Source organism: Lampris incognitus, chromosome 5 (genome assembly GCF_029633865.1).
Source record: "Lampris incognitus isolate fLamInc1 chromosome 5, fLamInc1.hap2, whole genome shotgun sequence".
Taxonomy (NCBI): domain Eukaryota; kingdom Metazoa; phylum Chordata; class Actinopteri; order Lampriformes; family Lampridae; genus Lampris; species Lampris incognitus.
In genome coordinates, this window is record NC_079215.1 from 8,855,245 (window position 1) to 8,871,083 (window position 15,839).

Consider the following 15,839-nt stretch of genomic DNA (forward strand, 5'->3'; position numbering starts at 1 on the left):
TTCTGTAGCGTAAACGCTGATGCGTCCTGATGCGTCCCCGACAAGGAAGTAACAGGAAAATACGTCATCAATGCAGGATGTGGTTGGTGGTTGTTATGGTAACTGCGCGCCAACTTTCGAATGGGGTTTATGTTTGGTTCTATCGTCCACTGTGCCGTGCCACAATTTCTGATATTGTGTTGAAATGAGTTTCTTTCACCCCGTTTACACTTGGTTTTAAAATGCGTTTTTTGTTTTTTTGCGATCGGATCACAAGTGGACAGCGCTAAATACAAGTGTAAACGACCACCGAAACGTTTTGTGAACCGGTTGCTCAAACCACTTGCCGAGGTGGTCCGGGGACGCATTTGACCACATGTGTAAACGCTGCCGCGTCCTGATGCGTCCCCGACAAGGAAGTAACAGGAAAATACGTCATCAATGCAGGATGTGGTTGGTGGTTGTTATGGTAACGGCGCGCCAACTTTCGGGAAAAAAACGGAGAGAGGCGAGTGTTACGTGGTTGAAGTACCGGTGAAACCAGATGCCTAATCTCCATTTGGGGCAGAAGAGTCAGTCCTGTCAATCTCAATGCAATAGTCTGTACATGTGCCTGAAACGTCTGCAAACATTAGCCGTTGTTTTCGCAGCTAGTCGGCAAATCTGGCGCTCGACTGAGACGCTGTGACCTTGTCGCGGAAGTGACGTAGACAGTAACGAAATCCCCCCCCCCCCGCTTCTTCTCCGGAGTAACGAAATCTGATCACCGGCGGTCAGCGGGGCGCGTTCGGAAGACGCGTGGCGTTAAACGGCGACGTGTCCCGCGGCCGGCCCGCTTTGCGATGCGGCCGGCCCGGAACGCGTTTTTAAAACCCGAGTGTAAACGGGGTTGTTCGCGCGCGCGCCGCCCTGGCCGCTTTCCGGAAACCGGACTCCTCCGCCCTTGATTCCAACCAGCTGTTTCCCGCCTTGAGACGGATCAGCTGCAAACACACACGTAGTGGGCGGGGACACACATGCACACAAGCGCAGCAACCCTCATCAGCTGTGGAGGCACCAGAATAAGGATTTGCCTGCTTTCTTGTTCCTCTCCCCCCGCAGCCCCCGAGAGAGATTTTATTTCGGGTACACCAGCTATGAAACATCGACGAGTGTAGCGGACAGGACTTTTATACTCGGCCATCGCATCATCGTCAAGACTTGAGAGAGAAGAGAGAGAGAGAGAGGGGGCCGTGGAAAAACCAAAACACGGGACTCTTGTGAAGGGGGGGGGCTTTTTGAAAGCATGGAATATTTCATGATGCAGACGGAGAAGATGCCGTCCTTACAGCAGTACAAGAAGTCGGAGAAAGACGTGATCGGAGGTCTCTGCAGGTGAGCCGCCGCCGGCGGGAGCTCTCGGGGCGAGCCGCGCCGTCGCATGCTGGCGCGATCGCGTTGGGTAACCCGGCTCAAGCTAACGCGGCTAGCCGTTAGCTTCCCCGCAGTGCGCTGCCGACGACACGGCGCAAGAGCCGCTCGTAGTAGTAGCCGCGCCGTGCCAGCTAACGCTAGCCGCGGGGCGATGCCCCCCCCCCCCGTTAATTGGCGCGGCGCGGCTCGTTAAAAGCGGGCGCCGCGGCGCGGCACGGCACGGCGCGTTTGTAGCGAGCGTAAATTCCAGAACGCGTCAATGATAAACGAGAGCAGATCGATCCGTGTCTTGTGTAGCGCACATCCAACCACGTGGTTACGATGGCGCCGTGCGCCGCTGGCTTGACCGCACCAGTTTTTTGCACAAGCGTTGGGTTCCCCCCCCCCCCGTCCACAAAAGCCTCCGTCTGAGTACACGTCTCGCCCGGGGGGGGGGTTGTTTTGCCTATGGTCGGTCCTTCGCCGGGCCCTTACAGGGGCATGTGTGCCGACACGATGCGCCGCCAAACCCGGGCGACGTTCTCGCCTCACCCCGCGTTAGCTCGGTCGGCTAGCGCGTGCGTAGCGCGCGACCACGCTTGTCTCGCGGCGTGGCTGCGATTAGCTTAGCCGCGCTAGCACAGCGACGCCGCTTTTACCTTTCCGGATCTTTTTTGTGGTGGGGGGGCTCTTTTATTTTAAATTTCACCGGTTTTTTTTTAGTAGGGTAGACGGGCGGCGACGGGTGGCAAGTTTTCAAGCACGTTTCGGGCTACAAGCTAGTCGGGGGAAAGCATTGTTCTCCATGCTGCGCGGGGGGGCGGGGCTTGGCTCGGCCTCGCCAGCTCGCCAGCGGTGTCGGGTTTCAGCGCCATGGCGCACAACGAGGAAACTGGAGTGTGCACCTTTGCTGGGCTTTCGTGCTCGTTAGACGCTAACGGGGGAAGGCGACGAAGGGGGCACAACAGCGGTCCGCGTGCGCAGTGTGCACGGGCTCTGCTGGTGCAGCTATTCTAGATCAGCAGAACATCACCCCCCCTCCCCTCCCCTCCCCCTTTTTTTTGGGGGGGGGGGCAACTTACCACGTCTGGTTTAACAGGTTGTTCGTCCTTTACGTGTCATGGCCCTCTATGGCCTTAATGGGTCACTTATTGTCAACATAACACGGACGGGCACAGAGAAGCAGCGAGTTCAGGTGAACTCCCGACACCTCCTCAGGCTGAGGAATGCAGAGGGGTCGGTACCAACTGTAAAGCCTGGGCCAGGTTTTCAGGTCAAAGGTTGCTCTGATTAGCCGGAAGTGAAGGACGTTTTTTTTTTTTTTTTTGCAATGGTTGCCCAAGGTGTTAACCCAATGTGCGTGCACCCCCCCCCCACCCCCCCAAGGAACTCATACTGCTGTCTAAAAAGGACCATTCTGGTGCAGCTATTATAGGATCTCTGCATCGCTTTCATGAGTTGGTCTTGTTAGCGTGCTGTGTTGCGAAAGGTAGTCTAATTTTTGCAGTGGCTGTGCTGTTTTTGGTGTTTGGGCCTTTTAAATGGCCGCCGAGGAGCATCAGTGAAATTAGACCTGGAAGTGGCGGTGTAATGTGCACAGGAGAAAGAGGCCCGGCCTCTGTTGCTTCTTGCAGTGTGCTTGTTCTGTCTGAATTCAATCTGAGTGGAGGTGATCTGCATATTGGAGGGTGACCACTTGCCTTTGTCTTATTCCCCGCAGCCTGGCCAACATCCCCCTCAGCCCGGAGACGGCCCAGGATCAGGAGAGGCGCATCCGCCGGGAGATCGCCAACAGCAACGAGCGCCGACGCATGCAAAGCATCAACGCAGGATTCCAGTCGCTCAAAACACTCTTGCCTCACACAGATGGAGAAAAACTCAGCAAGGTGCAGACACCAATAGGCATACAAACAGAAAAGTGAACACACTGAGTGTTTTTGTCAATGACGCGAATGTATTGTCATTAGCTGTCCATTTTTGCCTTATGCAGTTTTACTGTATAACAGTGTAACCGGTTATTTTCTTGCCCGGTGCGGGATTCGATACGGGGTGTGCTGCACCACAAGGCGACATCACTAATCGCTCGGCTGAAGGGTCAGACCCCCCTAGTCAATCAGCCAGTGGGTCTTATTACTGGTTTACAACATGACCTTTTTTATGTGCAGTGTTTTTAATGTTTGATCACATGGCAGAACATGGTGAATGTGAAAGGAGTTCACTGAATGCGAACAGCTTTTGAATTTTGGTTTAATTCAGCACACATTTTGTCAGGAACCCTGCTATATGCATTCACCTTCGATTGTATCCTTTCCCGGCAGGCGGCCATCTTGCAACAGACGGCGGACTACATCTTTACCTTGGAGCAGGAGAAGACCCAACTCCTACAGCAGAACAACCAACTCAAACGCTTCATCCAGGTAAACTGCCTGCTGCTTGGTGCTTTTTGGTTTTATAGTCACCGTACACACGACATGGTCGAAAGAACGGGAAACTACGCACTTCGTGACTGGCATTCACGAGTTTTTACTTTGTGTGGTAGAAGTGTAGACACCTAATCACAAGTTGGATACTGGGATTGCATACTTAACCAGATGAAAGTGTAGATCACTGTCTACACAAGTTCTAATGGCATGCAAAAAATATTTTCCTGCTTTGGTAGTCAGTAGATGTTTCAATGTGTTTTTCCTGGAGTTCCATCATGAAGCTCTCATACAGGAATTATGTGGCTACTATCGCTGTCCGTCTCCTTCCAGGAGTTCAGTGGTTCGTCACCTAAGAGGAGGCGAGCAGAAGAGAAGGATGAAGGAATTGGCTCTCCAGACACTCTGGAGGAGGAGAAGGGAGAGGAGCTGAGGAGGGAGATGCTGGAGCTCCGACAGCAGCTGGAGAAGGAGCGCTCAGCCCGGATGCTGCTGGAGGAGAAGGTGAGAGAAATGGAGCTTGGTTACTACTAATATGTAGCTGGAGAGTGACCATCTGTTCCCCATCGCAGACTCCCCTAAACAAACTTTTTTAGGACCTGCAGACCCCATTAGAAAGTTGACTGAGCGGTCAACTTTCTAATGGGGTTTGCATGTTTTGAAGTTTGTGAATTTCGTTATCTAAACCAAAGGTCTTAAGGAAAGGGTGGATAGAGAAAGGACAGCTTCTTCATCCACAGTTTAAGCAACTGGTAAATGCCAAAAATCACCAACCATTGTTGAGCTTTCCAACCTACTTTTTATATTTGATAAGGATAATAAGACCTCCAGTTTGGTTTGTCAGCCATTAGTGTGGTTGTGTAGAGCACGTTCATACTGATCTGGAGAATGTGGTTTGCCAAAAATGGGCAAAGACTTTTCTGTCCACTAGTGTTTTCCAATCAGAAATGCTGTAACAATAGAAAAACACTAAAGTTTCTTTGATAGGGCATGCCAACGCACCTTGAGCTGCTAATCACATAACTATAATACTTCAAGGTTTCTCAAAAGCTCAATTTTTTACTGTGTTTTCACATTTGTCCACTTTGGGAAGCATTTTCAAAACGCCCCATTTTTCGGTGGTCAATAATATTAGCCTAGTGAGGAAAATGAAAAAAAAAAAGATGCATTTACATGTAGGGCTGTGCGATATGACCAAAATCTTATATCATGATATAGGTCATTCATATCATGATAACGATACATATGATATAGGTCATTCATATCACGGTAAGGATACATATCATGATATGAATGAGCTATATCGTGATAACGATACATATGATATAGGTCATTCATATCACGATAAGGATACATATCACGGTACAGCACATTTTATGTAAATTCAGTGAATAAATTAGTGTATATAAAATGACCACATAGAAAGGCCTATTTCTGATTACATTTTGAGTTATAGACTCGACAAATAAAAGGTACTTAATCATATTTGATTATTTGGTAACACTTTAGTATGGGGAACATAAAAAAACTTAATTACTAGTGAATTAGTAATGATCAAGATGTCACTTTAGTATGGGGAACATATTCTAATTAACAAAAACTTAATTTACAGTAATTTAACACTATGAACACTTGTAGTTTTGTGTGTTGTTATGTAAGAACAGACCATATTCATTAAGTGTTAGTAAGGGAGAATAACTCTTCTTGTGGTACTACCACCTTATAAAGTCCATACTAAGCAAAGCATATTGAGATGGTACTACTAATAAGCAATAATTCTGAGGTTATAGAGGGAAAACTCAGTTAATGGCTTACTGGTTGTGTAATAAGGCCATGCAGAATAAGGCATTAATGAGTACGTAATAATGACCAATTAAGAGCCAATATGTTGCTAATTTGCATGCTAATAAGCACCTAATTAATGGTGACTACGTTCCCCATACTGAAGTGTTACCTTATTTGTATCCTTTTATTTAGTACCTTTGTGCAAATTTTCAATCAAGCATGTAACAAAATATGAAATATTAATGTATAAAATATAAATAGAAAACACTTCAACTATAGTTGCGTAGGTGGTAAAAGAGGCTAGTGGCGTTTGAGTCTGTTGTGGGGACCGGCGTGCAGCAGATTTTGCAAAGTACGGTTTTCTGGTCTGTCAGACTTCTCATACCCAAACCACACCCATAGGACAGAAGTAGCCCCTCTTTTAGGTACAAGCTCCTCGTTTGGTCCTGGCTGGTCGGAGTCCTGTTCGGAATTACCCCGTTCTGCATTACGTTCACTGTCCTCCATGTTTGTTTGGTTTGCCTTCATATACATTTCGGAAAGGGTCGTCCAAATGACAAAAAATATTGCCGTCAACAGTGTGATTTGGGACACGACGAAATAAACGATAGGGCTTAATATGAAGTGATAGGCGTTTTCTGTCGTCACACAATATAGTATATCGTCATATCGCACAGCCCTACCTACATGTTAGTGTGGACATACTCTAATTGTGCAACCCTGGATCTACCTGAGAAACATTTTGGGAGAAGGAAAGGAACGATGAACAGGAGCTGAGATACCAAACTGCAGAGAAACCCCACAAAATGTTGGATAAGTTTGTCTCGGTTGATGATACAGTACAGTATTTTAGACAGTGCACGTGGTTTGAACTTCCCTCAACGCATGTTAAATACAAAAGGTATTTTAACGTTTTCCTGATAATGGGTATCCATATGGAATCACATAAAAATGCTGCGGCAAGGGCGTCCAGGTAACATGGCGGTCTATTCCATTGTCTACCAACACGGGGATTGCTGGTTCAAATCCCCGTGTTACCTCCAGCTTGGTCGGGCGTCCCTACAGACACAATTGGCTGTGTCTGCGGGTGGGAAGCCGGATGTGGGTATGTGTCCTGGTCGCTGCATTAGCGCCTCCTCTGGTCAGCCGGGGCGCCTGTACTGTCAGGTGCAAAGAAGCGGCTGGTGACTCCACATGTATGGGAGGAGGCATGTGGTAGTCTGCAGCCCTCCCCGGATCAGCAGAGGGGGTGGAGCAGCGACTGGGACTGGTCAGAAGTGTGTGGTAATTGGCCGGGTACAACTGGGGAGAAAAGGGGGGGGGGGATGCTGCGGCAACAACTTTAGCGCTATTTTGTCTGAGTCTCTGAAAAACCTTTACCATGTGTGTGCGGGCATGTACAGGTCCGCTCTTTAGATAGCCACCTGCATCCAGAGCGTCTGAAGGTGATCACTCAGCAGTTGGAGGAGGAGCAGGCCCAACTCCAGAGCCAGACTCTGTTACGGCTGCAGCAGATTCATGGGCAGCCCGCCGACAGGCACACACAGAGCCCACAGGTCAGACAGAACACACATACACGTAGTAGACCTCGGTGAAAATACATGTAAATAGTTTTTACATTCTCAAAAAAAAGTAGTGAACTGGTATGAGTTAGGGTTGCCCAGCTGAGAAAATATTCTCCCGTTTTGACTGCTGGCATTCTGGGATTGCAGTGGTCTCATGGGGAAAAGGGGCGCTTTCAGTCGGCTTGATAAACAAGGTGTTTCAGTTCAGTGCTAGATCCCTTGCTAACGCGTTAAGTGTTCGCCAAAACGTTTCAATTTAAACCAGCTGGCCAGATCACAGGACGTTGGATCGGTTCATCCGGACACGTCGTTTATTGAGAGAAACCTTTCATCATCACTCATCTAAAACCCTATTTACACCAAAATTGGCGCGTATAAGCGGGTTTCTTAAATGCGGGTGAACCCGCTAAAAATAAGCAATTGACTCCTTTCACGGTGCCAGCAGACCCAGGTCTGACCGCCGGAGAGACAGTGGTTAGCGTTGCTTTTTATACCTTGTATAAAAACTTGAGTCTCTCTTTCAAACCATGCAAACTCAACGCGGACTGAACGATGTCCGAGCGCTGCTTGAACGAAGACGCCGTACCCACAGACGATAAATGTTTTTCCTCGGTTGCCGGCGCGGTTTTTATGACGCGCGGACAATGGCACTACGTCGCCGCGCAAATTAGCGTGTCCACCCGGATGTCGCGCTTGCATCGATGCCAATCGGAGGTGGAGCCGATAAATACCCGTGACTACTGCAGAGTCATTTGACCCGGGAGTGAATGACGATTGTCCATGTGTATGTTGACCACCAAAGGCGGATGTTAGCAGGTTTTTTGGCCAGTGTGAAAGGGGCTTTAGTGGCCTCTTCAGTCTCAACTGACCGCAGGTATCCCCACCCTCGGTATCGTGTATAAGGGTGGGGATACCTGCAGTCAGTTGAGACTGAAGAGGTCACTTAAGATGAGCGATGATGAAACGTTTCTCTCAATAAACGTTGTGTCCAGATGAACCGATTCAACTTCCTGTGATTTTCCTACCTGGATTATTGAGCGTGCATAAAGACAGATGACCAAATCATATTTGTAAGTACCTCACGTTCTCTGGAGCGTAAATAAGAGTATATATATACTCTCGCTTGCTTGCAGGGGCTGCAAGTAGGGCTGTCACAATTATTACGTTATCGCCTGATCGCGATTATTTGACCTGACCGCGGTCATTTTGCATTATCATCAGAATCGTTTCCGTTCATTTGTATAAAAACAGCTGGACGAAACTTAACAGAACTGTCACATTTCCATCAGTATTTCCACGTCGTTTTCCACCATTTGTTTGACTGGCGCTCTTTTAAGGACGTCATCTTGTTGCGCCCCTGGAGCACGGGTGGTGAATTGGCGCCAACAAACTGTTTATCTTGAGACGCTCATTCTGTAATATTCTCAAGGCTCAGCGTTTTTCGGTTTTTACCGATGTTCACCGAAAAATACCCAGATTTTTTTTTAAAAGGAGCAGATCGGTTTAAACTGATTTTCACCCGGATTTTATGTTCCTGTTCATGTGAGGTTATGTAACAGTGCCCTCTTGTGGTGAAATTCGGCATGCTGGATGGCTTTGAAAAATAAAAAAACCGAAAACGCTGAGCCTTGAATATTCTATAATATTCTATGACTGCATTTCGACAAGCGTCTGTTGACATCAACATCATGGACGTAGTTGCAAAGCCGAACACCACAACTCTGCTGTGGGCACATTTTGGTTTTGAGCCAAATGAAAACGGAGAGCCCGATAACTTGGAGGAGGCGATTTGTCGGATTTGCAGCAAAAAGGTGGCGGTCAAAAGCGCTAATAGCACAAATTTTAAAAAGACAAATCATTAATCGCAATTATTTTTATGAAAATGAATTGTCAACTAGGCGGGGCAGTGGTTAGCGCGGTCTGGGTTCGAGGCCCGGTGTAGTGCAACCTTGGGGGTCGTCCTCAGTGTGGAGTTTGTATGTTCTCCCCGTGTCTGCGTGGGTTTCCTCCCACAGTCCAAAGACATGTAGGTCAGGGGAATCAGCCATATTAAAGTGCCCTTAGGGGTGAAGGTGTTTGTATGTGTGTGTGTCGGCCCTGTGTGACGGTGTGGCGGCCTGTCCAGGGTGTCTCCCCGCCTGCCGCCCAATGACTGCTGGGATGGGCTCCAGCGTGAGAGCAGCATAAGCGGTTTGGATAATGGATGGATGGATAATCGTCAACAAAAATGTCATGATGGTGACAGCCCTCGCTGTGAAACAGTAAAAGCAGACTTCACAACTTAATAATCAGCATATGTACAAGTTTAATTCAGAACTTCATCCGTCCATCCATTATCTGAACTGCTTATCCTGCTCTCAGCGTCGCGGCGATGCTGGAGCCTATCCCAGCAGTCATATGGCGGAAGGCGGGGAGACACCCTGGACAGGCCACCAGGCCATCACAGGGCCAACACACACAAACACACATTCATACCTAGGGACAATTTAGTATGGCCGATTCACCTGACCTACTTGTCTTTGGACTGTGGGAGGAAACCCACACATGCAAACTCCACCCAGAGGGCGACCCCGGGACGACCCCCAAGGGTGGACTACCCTGAGGCTCGAACCCAGGACCTTGTAGCTGTGAGGCGACTGTGCCACCGTGCCACCTTCAAAACTTAATAGCATATATATAAAAGTTGTCTAGGGCTGTCGGTACTGAGCGGTCTTAGTTAAATGGCGGTGATACATCTTGCTCTACTCACGACGGTACAATGCTGGCTTTAAAAGTCAGTACATCTGTTGGGACTTCGCTCATCTGTTTATGCGTTACTCAAGTAGGTTTACTCGAAATGACCCTCTGTCTATGTCAATATTTACTGCACATACGCACACAATCAGACTCGGTCCTAAAGTGCCCTACTGTGTAGCTGCACCGACCTCATGAATATGTCTTTGTTTCTGTCTCTGTTCTTGAGCATAATTAACAACCACTCTCTGAAGTCGATGTAGAAAAGTGTCTCTATAAGTTATAACACAGCACGGGCCTGCAGAAACCCGTTTCACTTTATTATTCATTTTCTTTTGCCCTCCAGGTGTTGGATACCATCACCCCCCCAGCCCCGACCCACCACCCTACGGTCATTGTCCCGGCCCCGACGCTAATGCAGCACCCCCATCATCACATCACGGTGGTTACCATGAGCCCGGGGGTCCAGACCAGCGCCGTGTCAACGTCGAGGCAGAACCTCGACACCATCGTTCAGGTACCAGCGTTGTTTTGTGCGCAGCATAGTGGGGTTTTTTTTTTTTTATGTTTTATCTTGGTCGGGTCACGTGTATACGGGGTCTTAACGGAGACGGGGAAGCGGAGAGGACAAACACTCCAGTCGTCCCCTCGTAACGGTCTGTTTGGCCCTTTGGCACAGTAAATACAAGCTTTTTTTTTTGTGTTCTTTGTTGAGACCAACAAAAAATTCCAAGAGTTCAAGGAAAATACTGGTGTTTTCTAACTGAAGGCCTGTTTTCCTGTTGTTGGGAGTCAGGCCGGGTGATGCGTAGCAGAATCTTTTTAAATTGATTCAGCATTGCGCAAGCTAGCGTCGGCCAACTGCCGCGCACTGAGCCTCAGCGTAACCCCTCGCCAAGTGTCCGCTAAAATGGCCTTTTTTTGTTTTTTCTTTTAAGCACTTACAGATTGAGAATGTCATGAGAATCTCGAGAGCCCTCGCCTTGCCATCGGGCGTGGGATTATAAAGATATCGAATCCTTTTCTTACCCCGGAGCAAGGGTTTTGCTCTGTCGTCCCACAGGGAGCGAGCTGTTGTGGGGGGACGTATTAGCGGAAGGGTGGGAGAAGTGGGGAGAAGTAAAGGAAAATGTAACAACGGCCGATCACCGCGCTGACCGACCGTACCGGGATTGTCGGCCGACGCGACCTTACGCAGTGCTGAGTCACTTTAAAAGATGCCGCTACCCATCGCTCGACTCATAATGATGGGAAGATGGCGCTCAGATGGAAGGAAATAAGTCAGAATTTTCCTTAAACAGATTCGGACTGCTAGAAATTTTGGGGAACTAGGGTAAGACGTGACACCCGACCTTTTATAAATGATTGTTTCGGGGCGTCCGGGTAGCGTAGCGGTCTATTCCGTTGCCTACCAACACGGGGATCCCGGTTCGAATCTCCGTGTTGCCTCCGGCTTGGTCGGGCGTCCCTACAGACACAATTGGCCGTGGGTGCGGGTGGGAAGCCGGATGTGGGTGTGTCCTTGTCGCTGCACTGGCACCTCCTCTGGTCGGTCGGGGCGCCTTTTTGGGGGGGGGGATAGCGTGGTCCTCCCATGCGCTACGTTCCCCCGGCGAAACTCCTCACTGTCAGGCGAAAATAAGCGGCCGGCGACTCCACGTGTATCGGAGGAGGAGGCATGCTGTAGTCTGCAAGCCCTCCCCGGATCGGCAGAGGGGGTGGAGCAGCGGCCAGGAAGGCTCGGGAAGAGTGGGGTAATTGGCCGGATACATCCATCCATCCATTATCCAGACGGCTTATGCTGCTCTTAGGGTCGTGGGGATGCTGGAGCCTATCCCAGCAGTCACCGGGTGACAGGCGGGGAGACACCCTGGCCAGGTACAATTGGGGGAAGAAAATAAACAAACAAATGACAAGTGTTTTGTGTCCCCCACCCATCCAGGCCATCCAGCATATCGAACGCACTCAGGAGAGGAGGACCAGTGCGGAGGAGGAGCAGAGACGAGCCGTCATCGTGAGCCCTGCCCACGTCGCCATGGATACGGCCTGCTCAGACACAGACACCGACACGGAGGGAGAGGATTGCTCCATGAACTGATCGATGTTCATAATCGCAGTACAATCACACACACATACACATACACACGTATATATATATATATATATATATATATATGTACACACACCCACACAGACACACACACAAAGTACACAAACACACTCAGGTGTATCCTGACATGGCAGAGAGAGAGAGAGGTTGTGTTTGGTCAGGACCCAGACTTCACTCAAATTTCAACAAAGGAACACACAAGCCAACACACACACACACACACACACACACACGTTTTTCAGATACCTACCCACTGTAAAAGAACTGATCGATTCCTTCCAGGAGAAACGTCCTTTCTTTGGCATTATCCCAAGTTGTAGATCCAGCGGTTAAGCTCTCTCGTCGGTTGTGTTTTGTAAAGTCTGGGAAGAGCGATGAAGATCGATGACATAGGAGAGCCGACGTGCGGCGGCGGGCGGCCCGGTGGGATCTCGGCGAGGCTGCGTTCCCGTGCCCGTGCCCGTCACAAGGGAACGAGGTTCTCCTTCGCTACGGCACACGGGGAAAGTTGTGCCTCTTATGGGACAGACCATAAACTTTTAAACTTGAAATCTTTTTTTTTTTTTTTTTTATTCTTTTTGTTTTGTAAATGTGTGCTACACACAATCAAGTCCAGCGGCTGTATACGGAGACAGTATTATTTGTTAGGAACTGACAAATGCCTGTATAGTGGAGAGTTGAATGTAACACCGCAACAACCGAGCAACGCTTAGCCTTTGGTTTAAAAAAAAAAAAAAAAGGGACAAGGAGCTGCACTTTTTGTTTTTCCTCCAGTCGTATCGCTTCACTCTCAACTGTTGCCCTGTGCCGGTCATCGTCGAACCCGGCTTAAAGGGAATACCTTTCATAATCTTCTGAGTTCATGACAGATGATGGAAACTTCTGCCCCTTTTCGGCTACACGGTACCGGCTTGGCTCGACTCGCCTCGCTTCTGGGTCGTTTTGCTATACCGTACCAGGACCCCCCCCCCCCCCTCAGTGGAGCTGGATTTTCAGCTCTCCATCTTTTTAAAATTTCAAAATGTACTTTGAAGATAACTCCGCTTCGACCGCTTCCGTATTTAAAAGTGCCGGGTGATATCCCATGAGCGCGTCGTGATTTTGGTACCCGTTCCATTTTTTTGGGGGGAACCTCGACAAAAGGTGGTACCAGGAAAGTGGTAACCGTTACCAAAATGCCAGTACTTTCCGGTAATGGAAAACCAAAAAAGGGCGAGTCGAGTGGAGCCGGTAGCACGTCGTGGAAAAGGGGCGTTAGTTTGAACGTGGCCGTCGAGTGGGCGAATTCTTATCCACTTGAACAAAAACGAAATCTGTTCTGATCTGTGGATTTAAACGATGGATTGTTTCTCTCGCTGAAAGATTTATTCTGAAAGTCCAGCAGAATGTAGAGGGTGAGGGTTTTATTTTCAAACAGCTGAAATTTTAAAAATTCATTCGCGGAGGCCTGGAAATAAGCAGTCGCACACGTAACACTAGAACGACCGAGGTGGTCATGATGACCGTTTTGGATTTTCAAAGTTTAATAACTTTGTGGGGGAAAAAAATAAAAGATACAGACCTGCCGCTCCCTGAACGCAGCTGAAATTGCATATATTTGCATTAAAATTGGTTTTAGATCAATTGCAAAAAAGAAAAAAGTTATAAGATCTACCTACAACGACCATGAGCCATCAAAATAAGAGTATGTACAGGTGTTGGACAGCGGCCATTTTAAATTGTTTGAAAAATAGTATTAAAAGTTGTTCAAATATTAATTTTGGTGTCCGTTAGTTTCCTAAAAGACATACTAACATATGTAATGCATTAATATCTCAGTTGGGTATTTATCTTGGCAGAATATCGAGTTTAAGAACCGGCGGTCATTTTGACCGCCTGTGGTCGTTTAAAGTAGGCGTGAAATCCTGGTCGTTCTGGTGCGAAGTGGCCGTTGCATCCTGAAAATTAACCAACAAATAACATGTCCAGCTTTGTCTGTAGACATTGTGAATTGAAAACATCCATCCATCCATTATCCAAACCGCTTATCCTGGTCAGGGTCGCGGGGATGCTGGAGCCAATCCCAGCAGTCATTGGGTGGCAGGCGGGGAGACACCCTGGACAGGCCGCCAGTCCATCACAGACAGGCCGCCAGTCCATCTGAAAATTGAAACAAGACTAAAGTAGCTCTTTGCCCTGACGACCAACCCCCCCCGACCCCTGTTACTCCTACTTCTGTTGGTTGGTAATTCTGGTAACAGTCCACTCGGGTTCTGGGATGTGGGGGCAGTTGCATCTTATTTACAGCTAAGCCGCTCTACATGTGGGGGGATGAAGATGTTCTCTAGGCCCGGTTGCCAGGCATATACACTAACAACACCCGGTAAACACAAGTATAGTCCTCGACATGCATGCCCAAGGAGCCCTCAGTCAACCTGGTGCTCTCCTGCCTGCCCCTCCACCTTAAAATCCCTTAAGCCATCTCTTAACACGCTCACCAAGTCAGAGTTCCTACGTAAGTCTTAAGTATAAATATCCAGGTCTTGACATTTCGAGGGAAAAAACATCTTGTCCCAATACACAAATGTCATGTTGGTGTAGCCAGTCATATCTGTTGGCTGTCCTAAAATCTGCCGTAGTGATTTTAAAAAAATTTTTTTTACCCAGGGTCAACACAGATAGTAAATTTTGACCACAACTTGCATATCCGGTCAAGGGGGGAAAAAAAAGTGAAATTTTGAAATCTAAAATATGTAGGAACTCTGATGAGACGATACTACCCAGTTTCCCCTCGGGGGTGAATAAAGTATCCTGATTCTACTACTTTCGGCTGCCCCCGTTAGGGGGCGCCACAGCGGCTCGTCTGTCTCCATCTCTTCCTGTCCTCTGCATCTTCCTCTGGCACACCAGCCACCTGCATGTCCTCCCTCACCACATCCGTAAACCTCCTCTTTGGCCTTCCTCTTCTCCTCTTCCCCCGGCAGCTCCGTATTCAGCATCCTTCCCCCAATAAACCCGATGAGATGCTCAGACGAGGCGTTACTGTTGAAAAGAACAGATAAATAAATGTAACGTCGGAGCTGAAGTTTTGTTAAAGCAAACAAAAAAACTTCATAAAGTTGGTGAGTCCAGATATTCAGTTCGTGTGGTTGTAATGCACTGAACTGAACACTAGAGGTCACCCTCGCCAACACACCGAGCCTGTTCCCACCATTTCGCGTTGCTTAGCGTTTTTGTTTTTCTTCTTCTTCTCGGGAATTGAACTGGAATCCCTCCGGGGCCACGGTCATCCCTGCCTGGCTCCCCATCTGACGTGCCGACTTGATCCCGTATACATTCCATTCATTTGGATGGGTTTCTTCTTCTTCTTCTGTTTTTGAAATCTCATCCTGTATGTACTGTTGCCAGTTGTACATGTGTTATCGATTGCCATGTTTTTCTCTCTCTCGACAATGTTGTGCGTTTGTGTTGGTGGGTCGGGGGTTTTCATTTCAAGTACAAGTTTTGTCTTTTTAACGCAGCTGTTTTGCATATGTTGGGTGGATGCTGTTCACTTTTCTTTCCTCTTTTTGGATGTCCTCTTTTTAAATCTAGTTTGAACAGCCTGCCCCAGTTGAGCAACACATTTTTGTATTTGTCTGAGTTGTGTTTTTTATTTTTTTATTTTACCTGTTTGTTTCGAACGGTTGTTTTGTAGCCGAGGGTTGGACGTTTTAATTGATGGATGTGGAGTTCCGTGTCGGGTTTCTCTTGGTAGCTCTACTGGACCGGCGTGTTTCGCCGAGGCCGAAGCAGGACCAACACGCCGGCCCTCAGTTTGTACATTTTGTTGCAGCGTCGCTGCCTCTTATTGGCATCTGAGATACATTTGTGATT

At 48.3% G+C, this 15,839-nt stretch overlaps 1 protein-coding gene across 1 annotated transcript; it reads left to right on the forward strand.

Annotated features, from left to right (window-relative positions):
* The first annotated feature begins 1,058 nt into the window (after positions 1-1,058).
* On the forward strand, positions 1,059-11,972 carry LOC130113330 (transcription factor AP-4-like). Its single transcript, XM_056280918.1, has 7 exons — positions 1,059-1,353; positions 3,092-3,257; positions 3,690-3,788; positions 4,125-4,295; positions 6,980-7,132; positions 10,221-10,391; positions 11,817-11,972. Exons 1-7 carry the CDS (start codon positions 1,265-1,267, stop codon positions 11,970-11,972), a joined length of 1,005 nt encoding a protein of 334 aa, XP_056136893.1. The 5' UTR covers positions 1,059-1,264.
* The last annotated feature ends 3,867 nt before the right edge of the window (positions 11,973-15,839 follow it).